The 14,492-nt window shown below is 49.7% G+C and overlaps 1 protein-coding gene across 2 annotated transcripts in view; it reads right to left on the bottom strand.

Annotated features, from left to right (window-relative positions):
• SH3RF3 (SH3 domain containing ring finger 3) overlaps positions 1-14,492 on the bottom strand; it is a 340,566-nt gene that overhangs the window by 75,499 nt on the left and 250,575 nt on the right. For both annotated transcript variants that reach the window (XM_053588118.1, XM_053588120.1), the window contains one exon: positions 7,932-8,035. In XM_053588118.1, coding sequence (XP_053444093.1) covers positions 7,932-8,035 — 104 coding nt within the window. The remainder of the gene's footprint in view (positions 1-7,931; positions 8,036-14,492) is intronic.

The following is a 14,492-nucleotide window of genomic DNA, read 5'->3' as shown; positions in this document are numbered from 1 at the left end:
GCTACTTAACATTATTTGATCTTTAACAAACTAATTAAAAACATTCAGTGGGGAAAAGATTCCCTATTTAACAAATGGTGCTAGGTGAACTGGCTGGCAACCTGTAGAAGACTGAAACTGGACCCATACCTTTCACCATTAACTAAGATAGACTCTCACTGGATTAAAGATTTAAACTTAAGACATGAAACTATAAAAATACTAGAAGAGAGTACAGGGAAAACCCTTGAAGAAATCAGTCTGGGCGAGTATTTTATGAGGAGGACCCACCAGGCAATTGAAGCAGCTTCAAAAATACACTACTGGGACCTGATCAAACTAAAAAGCTTCTGCACAGCCAAGAACACAGTAAGTAAAGCAAGCAAACAGCCCTCAGAATGGGAGAAGATATTTGCAGGTTATGTCTCTGACAAAGGTTTACTAACCAGAATCCACAGAGAACTCAAACACATCAGCAAGAAAAAAACAAGGGATCCCATCGCAGGCTGGGCAAGGGATTTGAAGAGAAACTTCTCTGAAGAAGACAGGCACACGGCCTACAGACATATGAAAAAAATGCTCATCATCCTTAATCATCAGAGAAATGCAAATCAAAACTACTTTGAGATATTATCTAACTCCAGTAAGATTAGCCCATATCACAAAATCCCAAGACCAGAGATGTTGGCGTGGATGTGGAGAAAAGGGAACACTTCTACACTGTTGGTGGGAATGCAAATTAATACATTCCTTTTGGAAAGATGTTTGGAGAACACTTAGAGATCTAAAAATAGATCTGCCAGTCAATCCTATAATTCCTCTACTAGGTGTATACCCAGAAGACCAAAAATCACCTTATAACAAAGATATTTGTACCAGAATGTTTATTGCAGCCCAATTCATAATTGCTAAGTCATGGAAAAAGCCCAAGTGCCCATCAATCCACAAATGGATTAATAAATTTTGGTATATGTACACCATGGAATATTATGCAGCCTTAAAGAAAGATGGAGACTTTACCTCTTTCATGTTTACATGGATGGAGCTGGAGCATATTCTTCTTAGTAAAGTATCTCAAGAATGGAAGAAAAAGTATCCAATGTACTCAGCCCTACTATGAACCTAATTTATGGCTTTCATATGAAAGCTATAACCCAGTTATAACCTAAGAATATGGGGAAGGGTGAGAGGGAGGGAAGGGAGGAGGGAGGATGGGCGGAGGGAGGGTGATTGTTAGTTATTTTTGATAGGGTTGTCTTCTAGTCTTCCTACCTAGAACTCAAGATATTAGTTTGGTTTACACATTGCAATTGTAGCACTAGCATATTCTGTATTTGTGTACTTACTGTTACCAGCTAGTTGTATACCTTCAGATGATTTATCATTCATTAATGTCCATTTCTTTCAGATTAAAGAACTCCTTTTAGCATTTCTTATGGGACAGGTTTGGTGTTGGACAAAATCTCACAGCTTCTTGTAGGGGACCAGGGTGAGGGAAGTCCTTATTGCTCCTTCATATGCAAAGGATATTTTTGCAAGATATAATATTCGAAAGGTAAAATTTTTTTCCTGGAGCACTTTGAATATGTCATGCCACTCTGCTAGTTGGCAAGGTTTCCACGGAGAAGTGCCACATACATCACAGCTACTTTATATGTTATTTTATCCTTTTTTCTTGCTTCCCTTAGGAGCGTTCCTTCATCCATGACTTTTAGACGCTTGACGATTAAATGCCTTGAGGAATCTGTTTAGGTTAAATCTGCTTGGTGTTCAAAGACCTTCTCTTACCTGAATATAGTATTTTTCTCTAGGTTTGGAACATCCCTGTCATCATCTCTTTGAATATACTTTCTATCCCAATCTCTTTCTCTCTACCTCCTTATTACAAATCTAAAAGTCTTAGATTTGTCTTTTGAGGCTATTTTCTAGATCTTGTAGGTGTGTTTTGCTCTTTCTTATTCTTTTTTATCTTTTGAGTATTTTCAAATAGGCTGTCTTCAAGCTCACCAATTCTTTCTTCTGCTCGGTCAATTCTGCTGTTGAGAGATGCTGACGCATTTCTTTTGTCTGTCAGCTGAATTTTTAAGCTCCAGAATTTCTGCTTATTTGTAAAAAATTTTTTCAGTCTCTTTGTTAAATTTATCTGATAGGCTTCTGAACTCCTTCTCTGTGTCATCTTAAAGTTCACTGAGCTTCTGCAGGACAGCTACTTTGAATTCTTTGTCTGAAAGGTCAACTATCTCCACTCCTCCAGGACTGGTCACTGGTACCTTATTTCATTTGTTTGGTGGGGTCATGTCTTCCTAGATGTTCCTGCTGCTTGTGGATGTTCATCAATGTCTAGGCATCGAAGAGTTAGGTGTTTATTTTAATCTTCACAGTTTGGACTTATTTGAACCTGTTCTTGAGAAGGCTTTCCAGATATTCTTAATGGAATTGAGTGTTGGGGTCTATGTTTTTGGTCACTGCGGCCACATCAACCCAAGGCCAGTAATGCTGTGACTCCTGCAGACTCCTAGTGGTATTACGTTGGTGGACTTGGGTAAGATACAGGAGAATTCCTTGGATTACCCATCAAAGCCTCTATCTTCCTTCATTCTCTGTGCTAGGTTGCTGGAGTTGGGGGACGAGTGACATAGGCACTCTTTCGTGGCTACCAGTGCCAGGACCTGAAGCCAGCCCAGTCTTACCCACAGCCCACTGTGACTTCTGTCTGGCTGCTTCTGATGTTTATTCCAAGTCCAAGGGCTCTTTATTCAGCAGGTGATGGAACCCTGGAAGGACTAGGTTCTTTCCTTCAGGGCAACATGTTTCCTTCTGGCGCAGGGTGGGCCCAGAAATGTATCCAGGAACTAAGGCCTGGACCCTGGAGCCTAATGAGTATCTTTGGTACTTCATTTTACTGTGGCTGAGCTGGTACCCAAGTTGCAAAACAAAGCCCTCTGAGTGCTTCTCTTTCCTTTCCCCAAGTGGAAGACTCTGCATGAGCCTCACTGCCTATACTTAGGGGAGGGGGTAGCAAAGGCACCAGCTTGGCTGCTGCTACTGGTATCTCACTGGGTCATGTGCATCCCAAGGCTACTTGCTCTGAGCCAGCAGAGCTGCAAGAATTGTCCAAGGACTGCAGCCTTTGAGGCCTGGCTGTTTTATAATTTTACTTCAGACTTCGAGTTGCTTTTTGTCAGCTAGTGCTGGGGCCAGCCAGAACTTGGACTTTAGAACAGAGGATTTCTCTCTAGCCAGGCTGGCATAAATGCTCCCTCCATAGGCACTGGAAGTATTCTGCCCTGCCCTGTGTCCTCCTGTGCCAGGAAGGCCCTGAGTTTCAATGCAAGGCCCCACAATCACTTCACTACCCTTTCCCCAGGCACACAGATTCTCTCTCCACCTGGTGTGCTGGCGAGTTGCTGTGGGGGGATGGAAGGAGAGGTATAGGCAATGTAAGGCTGTCATTTATGCCCTCTTTTTCCTTAGTATAATGTTAAAACCAGGTAGTTTGAATGCTCACCTGATTATTGGTTCTTCCAAAGGTGACTACTTGCATGAACAGTTGTTGAATTTGGTGTTTTGTAGGGAGGGATGATCATTGAAGTTTCTATTCCACCATCTTGCTCTGCCCCCTCCCTCTTAATCTCAAATATTGTGGGAATTACTTAAATGTGACAGAGAGAGAGGAAGTGCACACTTGCTGTTGGAAAAATAGCCCCACTAGACGTGCTTGACTCTGGGTTTCCACAAACCTTCAATTTGTAAAAAACACATTAACTGCAAAGTACAATAAAATGAGGTTTGCCTGTGTATCTTTTGCATTCAGGGCTGAAGCCCCACACTAGACCAGGTGTCCTCGCTGGAAACTTCTCTTGGGTATAGCATCCCCTAAAAGCTTGATGCTCCCCAGGGCAGCCTGAAGCCAGCCTTAGCTCACTGCAGCTGGGATTTTCCTCTGAAAGGCTGTCTCAGCTCCAGAGCCCCAAGGACCAGCACAACTTCTCTTCAGCACATAACTCAGCACCTCACTTCCTGCACAGTGTGTCCTGGAGCTCCATGACAGACCTCTGTGTCTCAGCTTCTGCTTCCAAAAAACCCAAACTAGATTGTACTGTCTCTGCTGCTGTTGCCACTGCATTCCTGGGGATTTTCAGGGGGCTCAAGTCACCTCCTTCCTCTTTCCTACAGCCAGCCCTGGGGGCTCCAAGGGTCTCCATCCTCTGCCCACCAGGCTCTGTGCTCCATATACACAATTCTCTCAAGGTAATTCTTTGTTCTTCCTACTTTCATCTCTCCCTCTTCCCTATCTGCCTGGAAGGTGCAAGCAACGGGGGTGGGGACCTCCAGGGGTTCCCAGGCCTGATCACATCTTCTAAATATCCTGAAGATAGCACCACCAATACCTGGAAAATCCAACTTCAAGACTGGGCTGACCACTAGGGTAGGAATGCCTGAGTAAGCTGTCTGGAGAACTGCAAGTCACTTCTGGGGCAGGTGCCCCAGGGCCTCACCATCCTAGGCCTTTGACCCAACTTTGGTAGAGACGTATTTTATGGGGCTTTGCTGTGCTGAATTCTAGCTAACTTAGCCACCATAGGCTGGGTGCAGATTCAGCCTGTTTTATTCATATGTGGTGGAAGGTGCCCCTTTCCTGCACTGGGTCTGGTTTGGTCAGCAATCCTTCCCCAGCATTCCATACCATGGGGGCTGTGTTGTCACTGAGAGTGGTTCAGTGGCCTTTTGGCCATCAGAACAAATGGCAGTGAGGTCATGAGGAGGGCCAGCCACAACTACAGCAAGGCTGTGGAGTTGTTCCCAGTGAGGACAAGTCGCACACATCTCACACAACCAATGTCAGCCACCTGATCCAGGGCCCCTGTTTAACCCCTAGCACTGGCAGATAAAAGACACTGACTGCTGTTCCCTGGGGCTGCCCTTTCCCTGTCTGTAGGCCAATCTCTCCCTCTGTAATTCCCAGTCCCCCCGAGCAGTGTCATGTCTGACTGTGGCAGTTTTCATTTTCTGATGACCAGCTGACAGCCAGTCCCTGGAGTAAGGCTCTTACAATCAAGAGGTCCCACTGCCCTTGGTTCCAGGGACAAAGCCTGATGCTGGGCAAGGCAGCACCTTCCCAGGGCCAGGCAGGAGCCAGACTGCGATGTGTGTCTCTTCTTCCTCTGCCCAACTATTAGAGATGCTGGCGGATGTCTTGGTGAGCTCCAGAGGGTGACCCTCTGCCCCTCTCTGCCTCCTGTGGTGTTTCATCCCCACCAGTGGCTCTGAGATGTAGCTGAGAAGTGGAGGTGAGAACTGAACCCTCCTATGTCAGAGGCACCACACTCAAGGTCTTCTCATTGGTCTTCAGAGCCTCTGGATGGACAGCTATGCCCACGAGCATAGCCTCTCAGGCCAGACACTCACATTTCTGCACTTCGGTTGATAGCAGGTGGACAGAGTGTGGGACTTTCCAATGTGGCAGGAGTGGAGAGGAAGGTGTGGGAGCGGGCCACGTCTCTGCAGATGTGTAGCTGCCTCACACAATGGGTGGCCAAATGGATATCCTTCTGTGTTTCAGGGCAGCAAGCCCTTAGGAAATGCCTTCCACAGAAGATTCTTGTATGATAAAAGAAGGGGCAAAGAGTGACAGACATCCTGCCACCAACCCTTGGGCTGACTGTGCAGGATCAGGTCTCTCAGACATGAGGGCTCATGTCTCAGGGCACGTGATGTGGCCTGCAGAGGTCAAAGCCGTGCAATGATGAAGATGGTGGAGACAGATTTGTTGAGTCATTCCATGGCTGACCTTCATGGATGACCTGTCTAGACCCTCATCAAGAGGCCATTACCCTCTGTAGGCCATTACTCCCCAGCAGGCAGAAGGGGAGTTTTTGTTGCTACAGTTGTTTTTGTAAAGACTTCTGAACATTACTTACAGGTAGGATTTTGGGAATAATGATTAGATAAGGCACAGTCATACCCCTGGCACCTGACCCTGGTTCCCATGGAACCACTAGCTTCTTAGAGCTAAGCATTGGGAGTGGTCAGGCTAATCTCTCACTGGATAAACTGACGAGGTCAATCTGATCTTTTCATCCCTGGAGATCAATTAAAAGATGTCATGTTTTCAAAATGGATTATGTAGCCGTGTAATGTAGTAGTGTAATGTATGTGATGTTACTCACCACGTGCCTGTATAAAGAACCACAAAACTCACACACTGAACTTACCATTACCGGTCATAGGTCATGCTGACCACGGTTCTGCTGCTTAGACAACCAGACACATTCCTACCCAAATCCTTGTCATCCTTAGGACAGTATCTAAAACTAAGTCTGCTTTACCTTTTACCAGATAAAGATTTCGAGCTAACTGGAGACAAGGAGACAGCCACTCCTGGGGGTGAGGCCAAGAGGAAGGGAGTAGTGGGACTAGGGTCACAGTGACCTTGTCACTCTTCATCCTCGCTCCGTGTCCCTAACCCCCTTGGCAGAGGGGGCTGCCAATTCAAAAGGCAATGCAGGACATGGGACCTTGTCCACAGCTGAGGCCTCCACAATGTACTCAGAACAGTTACACTCACTCCTGCAACTGTGTTACCTTCTGGGTCTGTAAGCCAGGGAGTGGCCTCCTGGTGCAGGCTGACCCTGAGCTCTCCCCATCCCAGGAAGGGGGAACCTTGGGTCTTGTAGACTGTATGACTGAGAGTTACTGAGAGCCTGTGCATAGACATTCAACAGTGAAATGTCTGACCCCAACAGTGAACACATTCAGACCTTGCCTTGAAGAGCTTACAGCCTTGGCGCCCTGGCCCTGGTCTTGTCTGGAGCTTTCCATCAGGTCAGCACTGAGGACTCAGGACCCCTTCTTCAGCTAGAGTCCTCACCTAGCTCTTAAGAAGAGAAAACCTGGCACACCTACCCCCCAGCTTTGGGTGAAATGGCCTAAGCTGATCCAGAAACAAGGTCAGAGGACAGTATCTCTGCCCAGTGTTAATGAAAACTTGAATATCTGCCTCAGGACATCAGAAATGTAGCTCCTTAACTATGATCCCTCCAGGAAGCTTGGTGAAAAACAGGCAAATTTCAAATTCTTTTAGTTGTTAATCACAGTGGAGGATGTTGGGAGCTCTGCTCTCCACCCCAGATAAAGGCTGAAGTTTCCACATGGCTTTAAGAGGTGGTTGGCCATGTAGCCGTTAAGCTACTTCCAAGAGACATTTTGAGGCTTAGCAAATTGCTTTTAAAAAGAATTTTTTTCCTTGACCTACATCCCGTTCTGCAGCAGCACAGGCTCTGAGTGTCCCTCTGACCTCCGAAAGGTAGAACCTGTATTCGCCGTATTGCTTGCCAAATTCACACTCTCCACCTTAAACCATCCATTCAAGTGACAACTCTGCCAAACACAAGGGCAGAGGCAATCTAATTCTTCAGAACACTATTTAAATGGGGAATTTTTAAACTAAATGTATCTTTTCAGAGTTATAATTTAACTTAGCAGATTTTCTGAATAAGATAAACACCTGACTTCCTAGCACTGACTCATCTGGCTATATTCAGGGATGAGAAGCAGCTGGCAGGCACTGGTACACCCGTGACGGTAGCTGACGTGCTGAGCTTCTTCTGAGTTGTTGGCAACTAGCGACCATCCCCTGAGGTCCCCAGGCCACTGCTGCTCTGCCCCCCTCCTCCCTCCCCAAGGCCACCCCTGGACCAGCTCAGGGGGGCTGGGGCCTGCTCCAAACTGAGGCTGGCTCCTTTCCTGACTGGTGCCTGCTGCAGGCATTTTGAACATTCCCCTGGGTAAAAAGAAATGTCCTGGGGACAGTGGTATCAAAGGACCCTGCATTAACACCTTGCCTGGCTAGTAAGAGTGGAAGAGCCCTAAGAAACCACCCATGTGTGCTAGTGCAGGTGGGAGGGAGGCACCACAGGTGGGGGACCCAGCAGACATGAAGGGCAGCTCACACGTTGAGGGGCAGCTGGACCTTGGGAGGCGTGCCCTGTTCTCCGGCCATGGCAGCAGCCCTCGGGATGGCCGTGGGGGCAGATCCGGCCAAGGTGGAGGAGTCCTGGAAACAGACAAGAGGAGACAGCAGTGAGGACAGCAGGCTCGTTGGGGGCTGCCTGGCTGTTGACTCCAAAATATGCAGGTTGAGCTCGCTTGGGTAGTTAAAATATCTTTTCTGCCCACAGGAAGGATCCTGGAGGCCAAGGACACATGTCCCCAAGGGGGCTTTCAGGAACCCCTTCCTAGCAGCTCAGGAAACATCCCCTGGCCTGCATCCAGGGAAGGCCATGTGGGGAGGCTGGTTTTATTCTTAGCACTTCAATGAATTATTCTTGCTTGTTAAAAGAACATCCACACAAAACCTTTCATGCTGTGAACTTATTCCAAAATGGTGTCCCCAGGAACTGATGATTAACCTCTAAAGAAAATAGGCCCTTTGGCAGTGGACAGAGAGGCAGGTTGTAAAGCGCCTGGGTTTGCAAGGCACAGACACCCCCACCAGGTCCTGAAATGCTCAGAGCTCACCAGGCGTGGGCAAGGCTCCCTGGGGAGGCAGTTAAGGGCCAAGGGTAGGATCTGGGCAGCACCAAGGTCCTGCCAAGGTGACTCCTGCGCAGATAATCATGACCTAGCCCCTGTCCTCAGGCAGCCATCCTGGCTTCCTGTTCAGAGTATTAGATGGCACTATGGGTTGACCTGTGTCAAGTCCTAGTCTCTGGCATCCGGGAATGTGGCCTTGTCTGGAATGGGATCTTTATAGATAGAACATGAAGAGAAGAGAGTATCCTTGTTCAGAGAGGGCCCTAAATCCAAAGATGAGTATCCTCAGGGTGAGACACAGAGGGGAGGACAGGCGTGCAGAGGGAGGCAGGCCACGAGCAGCAGAGTGGACGTGGGTGTGAAGGGTCCGTGTGGTGCCAAGGATTGCTGGCTGCCACCAGCAGCTACAAGAGAGGACTGCACAGACCAGCTCACCCTCAGGAGGGAGCCAGCCCTGCCAACATTTGGATGTCAGGCTTCGGCCTCCAGAGATGTAAGAGAACAACTTCCTATTGCTCTGAGCCTCCTGGTTTATGGGGCTGCTCGGGCAGCTCCAAGAAGCCTCACAGGGTGTGGGGAGCTGTAGCAGAGTGCATCAGCCTCCAAGGCCAGGGAGCCAGCGGTCTTCTCCCTCCCTGGAGGATCCCTTGGAGGCTCCCAATAAAGGACAGGGTAGGAACCCCAGCAGACACTGGAGCCAGGTACCAGGGTCAGACTGAGCTATGTGGCAGCAGGTAGGTGGGGGGCAGCCGCTGCAGCTCCGGCTGGGAAAGGTGCCAGTGCTGTGCCTCCTCTGGGGGTGAGGGCTATGACAGGCAGAGAAGGGAGGGGAGAGCTAGCTGCCTGCAGGGCCCCCAGGCAGGTGGACAGCCCTGGCCCTGGGCGACTGGCATGAGAGCTGGAGGGGAGGAGTGAAGATAGAGTCATACTTGGGGAAGTGATTTTTCCCCGCAAAGGTCAAGGCAGAGCATTATCTAAAACTGACGCTCAGCAAGCACAGGTCTGTGCAGCTGGCCTCCCTGTGTATAGGGCAGTGCGGTGCCCCATTGAGGGCGTGAAGGGGTGTTTTGCTGCACAGGTGGCAGCGTCCAGCCAGGCTCTGGCCTGGGTTGTGAAACTTAAAGTGCAATGAAGCGGGCAGCCGGCGGCCTCCTGAGCACACAGGGCCAGCTGTCCCCCTCTGACCTGGTCTTTATCTTGGGACTGCGGGTGCGGGTGAGGAGTGACTTGGGGTCCTCCCACTAACCAGCTATGCTGGGGCCTGCTGATGGGCCGAGGAGAGCCAGCTCCTGCTCACACTTGGCAGGCACTGTGGGGGGAAGGCAGCTGTGCCCATAAAGAGCTGTGATTAGAAACTCTGGGTGCTATCAGGATGCACTTGCAAGCCCTGACCCATTGCTCCTCTTCCTAAGATACTTATACAGAACAGCATGTGCAGGATAAGAGAAGTTTGGCTTGAGATCTGCTGACTATGACACCAGGGTTCAAGGGCTTGGACCATACATGGGAATGGCTGGACATGGGAATGGCTTCCTGTTACTCCCCTCCCACCTCTCTGATACTGCTTTGATTTTTAATGGCTTAATTTTCAAGGATTCTGGGCCTCAAGGGATTAGCAAAGATGTGGCAGGAGTGAGGGAGTCAGGCAGTGATAAAAACAAGAAAGGGGAATGGGCTCTGGGTGCTTTTGAATAGAAATAATTGGGAATCAAGCCCTTGACAGATGTTTGTCCTGCCTCCAAATCACCCAACAGACATCCCTGCTCCATTTTCAAAGCTCAGTCAGCCCTGACTACCAGGAAGCTGAGCTGTCAGCCCATTCCCAGGAGAGGTCTCTGACTATTGTAAGGTAGGTCCGCATAGTGCTCTTTAAGTAACCCCGAAATGGACACATGGCAGGATTCAGCCTGAGTAGGTGGACACACACATTCAGTGGAGCTGCGTGGATGCAGTGGCCTGGTCCTCAGAGCAATGATCACAGTAATGCACAGAACCTAAAGCTCCCACAGCCCAGGACATTTAACACGAACCTAGCACTGCAGGGCCGGTGGCAGAGCCATGGGTTGGAGAGGGCCCCCACCCTAGGAACTCACATGGTGTGAAAGTAAAGGGAAAGGGTGCCACTGATGCTGCTCCCTGGTGTCGGGAGCCATGCCAGGCAGGTGCCTTGGCCCAGACCTCCCTCCCTGGTACAGAGCTCGCAGGCTGAGCAGGCACACACCCCTGCAGCTGCTGGTCAGTAAGATCCGGTTTTTAGTTGTGATGGTGGTGTGTGAAACTTGAGCCATCCCTGATGGGGAGCACCAGCTCTGGCTGTGGTACTGCACCCACAGTCCCCCAATTCCAAATTGGTGAGTTGTAACCAAACGCTAGTCTGTGCGAGTCAGACTGTGCTAGTTTACTAGAAGGGAAAAAGGGGTGTCTGTGGTCTGACAGGCTGGAGGGGCGCTCTGAGCGGTTTCCTGCGACACCACAGCACAGATGAAGACCTGAGCAGGAACATCTTATTTTAATTTTAATGAGTCCAGAAGACACTGTCATCACCCCAAAGAGCAGTGAAATGAGCATGTATTATTCATCACTTGCTACCACTCCATCACGCACGGTGTAAATCAGACCCTCATGAACCTGCTTCCCGAAAAAACTCTAGAATAAAACAGTTATGGCCTGATTCTTCGGTGCAGTTCTGCAAAGAACAGCAACCAGCGTGTGCAGCCAGAGTCCAGGCGGCTGCTGTGCCTGCTGCCTACACAGCTTCCACTGTCCCTGCTCACCCTGGGAGATGGAGGCTGACTACTGCCCCCTGCCAGCACCTCTTCCACAGGTCACTTACTCCTCACCCTCAGGCCAGATTTGGCCCAGCGTCTTGGCTTCTGTTTCTGCGGCTCTGCCAGCCAGCCATGTCACTGTTCACTGTTGCCTCTGGCTGCTCTGACCCTGCAGGTGGGGCTAAGTCACATGGGCCACAAAGGCTGAAGTATTTACCATCTTCCCCTCTCTGCCGTCTAGGTGTGTGTGTCAAGAGAATGAACCTCCAGTTTCTGCCCTTGTCTTGCTGGACCAGAAATGGGGACCAAAAGCTATAGCTGTGGTCACAGTGTGTCAAAGCATCCCTATGACACAATGAAGGATAATGGGCAAAAAAAGAGGTGTGGAATATGGGAAGATGGCAGCCACAAAACTAAGGAAGGGAAATCTCGAAGTGTTGATGAGAGAATAGGAGGTCTGCAAAGGGAAGTACAGGACTGAGTCTCACCTGCCCGGGGCTTTGCAAGTTTCAGCTCTGACCCAATAGATCTTGCCCTGGAAACTTTTTCCACCAGGAAGAAGCATGGGTGGTATCCATCTACCACTTTCCCTTCTCAGCTCTTTTTCCTATGCATAGGAGCCAGTTTGCTTGCTGGCTTCTGACAGTGGGAAGCTGTTTCAGTAGCTACTGTGGACCCTCTTCCCTGGGTGATCCATAAGACCAACACTATTTCACCTGCACTGCACAAAAGTCACAAGATTCATAAGTATCCAAGGACTCAAACAGAAAATGCCACCTTTTGGGCGGCGCCTGTGGCTCAGTCGGTAAGGTGCCGGCCCCATATACCAAGGGCGGCGGGTTCAAACCCGGCCCCGGCTGAACTGCAACCAAAAAATAGCCGGGCGTTGTGGCGGGCGCCTGTGGTCCCGGCTGCTCGGGAGGCTGAGGCAGGAGAATCGCTTAAGCCCAGGAGTTGGAGGTTGCTGTGAGCTGTGTGAGGCCATAGCACTCTACCGAGAGCGATAAAGTGAAACTCTGTCTCTACAAAAAAAAAAAAAAAAAGAAAATGCCACCTTTTGCAGGCAGTGGCTGCAGGTGGGTAGGCTTTGAAACATCCTTTCATTAAACTCTTGTTCAGTGAGTCCATCTTTTTGTCCATCCATCTGATAGCTGTGGGTGGGCTCCAGAGTACACCCTCTGCCTCAGGCTGGTCATGCGGATAGCCACATGGGACAGGGTCCTGTGAGTTCATGGAGGGCATGAGGTCAGGGAAGGCTGTCCAGACAGCATCTGGGGTGGCCTGTGCTCTGGGTGGGAGAGGAACAGAGAGAAGGCAAGGTGGGGAGGGCTCTTAACTTCCTTGTCATCCCCCATGGAACAGCCTGCCCTTTTACACTAGAGGCTGGAGAAGACAAGGATGGTGCTTATTGATGGTCCTTCCTCCCTTCCCCCTCTATGGTGTGGATTATGTACTTGATGCCTAGTGAATTCCAGGGGCCTAGACACGCAGGGGACCATGAACAGCCCCAACCCCATGTACTCCCCACTGGATGCAGCTTTAACTCGGGAGCCACCAAAGGACCAAGGGAGCTACTCCCTTAGCACTGCCAGGGCAGCCTGTGCCACTCAGAGCTCCAGGCACTTGCCAAGAGCCAAGGGGATCCCAGGGGCCTCCCCTGTCATATCTCTCCATTGTCTGTCAGCGAACAGCCCAGAGGCACAGCAGAAACCTGTGACTGTGGTTCCTGTCTCAACAGGGCAATAAAAGAAATGCTGTCAGCACTTGACACTGTGGGTGACAAGTTCGATAAAAGTCGTCAGGATGCTAGGTCACAGGCAGCCAGGGTGTTCTCAAGGCCACTCAAAGGCCAGGGCTAGTAAGTCCCAGAGGTATGGGTATGTCCAGATTTGCAGAAGAAAGTTTTTGTTGTGTAAGATTCTCACAATGAGATATTTTTGGTATTCATCCCAGGTTCTCTTGGTATTTTTTTTTGCCTCCTTATAAGGCATGTAATTAAATTCATAACTTCCTGGAAATGTTAAAAATAAGCCCAGGTGCTTTGCCATGCAGGCAGCTCGCGCTCTGCAGGTGTGTGCCGGAGCCGGAGGCTGCACAGCCAACAGGCTGCTGACGGCCCCACAGTCTGCTGCCAGTGTCCTGTTTCAGTTCTTCAGTTCTTCCCTGGCACTTCCTCCTGCTTAGAGTGTCTGTCTGTCCCATGACACAGATAAGACCCAGCCAACAAGCAGAGCTGTACTGAGACAAATAGCAGGTGGTGATGCATTTTAAAGATGCCTGGAAGCTTCCACGAAGAGTTCTCCTCATTTACTTCTCAGACACGGAGACACTTGAGAAATGTTCTCTTTTGATGTTCTCCCTGCTGAATTTTAAATTCCATTGATTTAAAGGGCATCTTCCTTATCTCCAGGGATTGCTTATTCGGAGGTGATCTGTAAGCCATCAGCCTCTCCAGCCAGAGCTGCTGAAGGAACTTGTTCTGGCTGGATGGGGGTCAGCCTCTACCAGACCCCACACCAGGCCCAGCCAGGAACCCCCAGACCAGGGCACGTGGCCTACAGAACCAGCAGGTGCTACCTGGCAGCACGGGCACATCCAGTAGAGAAATACTGGCCTCATGTGGAAAGGCCTTGGCTCCTCCACTACTGTCTATGCAGACAGCAGCTCCAACCCTGCTAAGTTTCCCAACCTCTGTGCTCATAGCACAGCTTGTGTCCAGCAAAAGCTCCAGGGAAGTGGCATCCTGGAGTCTGTTGCCCAGCACCTGCCTTTTCCTCCCCTTCAAGTAGGGCAGGGCTTGAGGACAGGTGTGACCAATGAATAGTGAACAGAGGTGACACACGACCCTATATGCAGGAGCTTCTAGGGGCCACTGCACTGGGTGCCACAATTCTGCCCCTGCCACGGTCATTAGAGACATTCCACAATCACTGGAAACACCAGGGCCCAGCAGTGTTCTCTATAAAGCACATGACAAACATCCCAGGCCTTGCAGGTCATATGATCTGTCACAACTAATTAACACCTCTGTTGTGCCCTACAAATAGCTACAGATGACATATACACGGGTAAGTGCAGCCGTGTCCCAATAAAGCTTTATTTACCAAAGCAGTCAGTGAGCCATACTTGTCCCACAGGTGTCTGCTGGTGTCCCCGAGGTGAGGATACTGTAGCTGAGCCCCCTGCCCAGGACACAAGCAGAGTGACTGA

The sequence above is a fragment of the Nycticebus coucang genome, chromosome 4, assembly GCF_027406575.1.
Source record: "Nycticebus coucang isolate mNycCou1 chromosome 4, mNycCou1.pri, whole genome shotgun sequence".
Lineage (NCBI taxonomy): Eukaryota > Metazoa > Chordata > Mammalia > Primates > Lorisidae > Nycticebus > Nycticebus coucang.
Note: the sequence above shows the minus strand (reverse complement) of the source record. Positions and strands in the feature narration are given on the sequence as shown.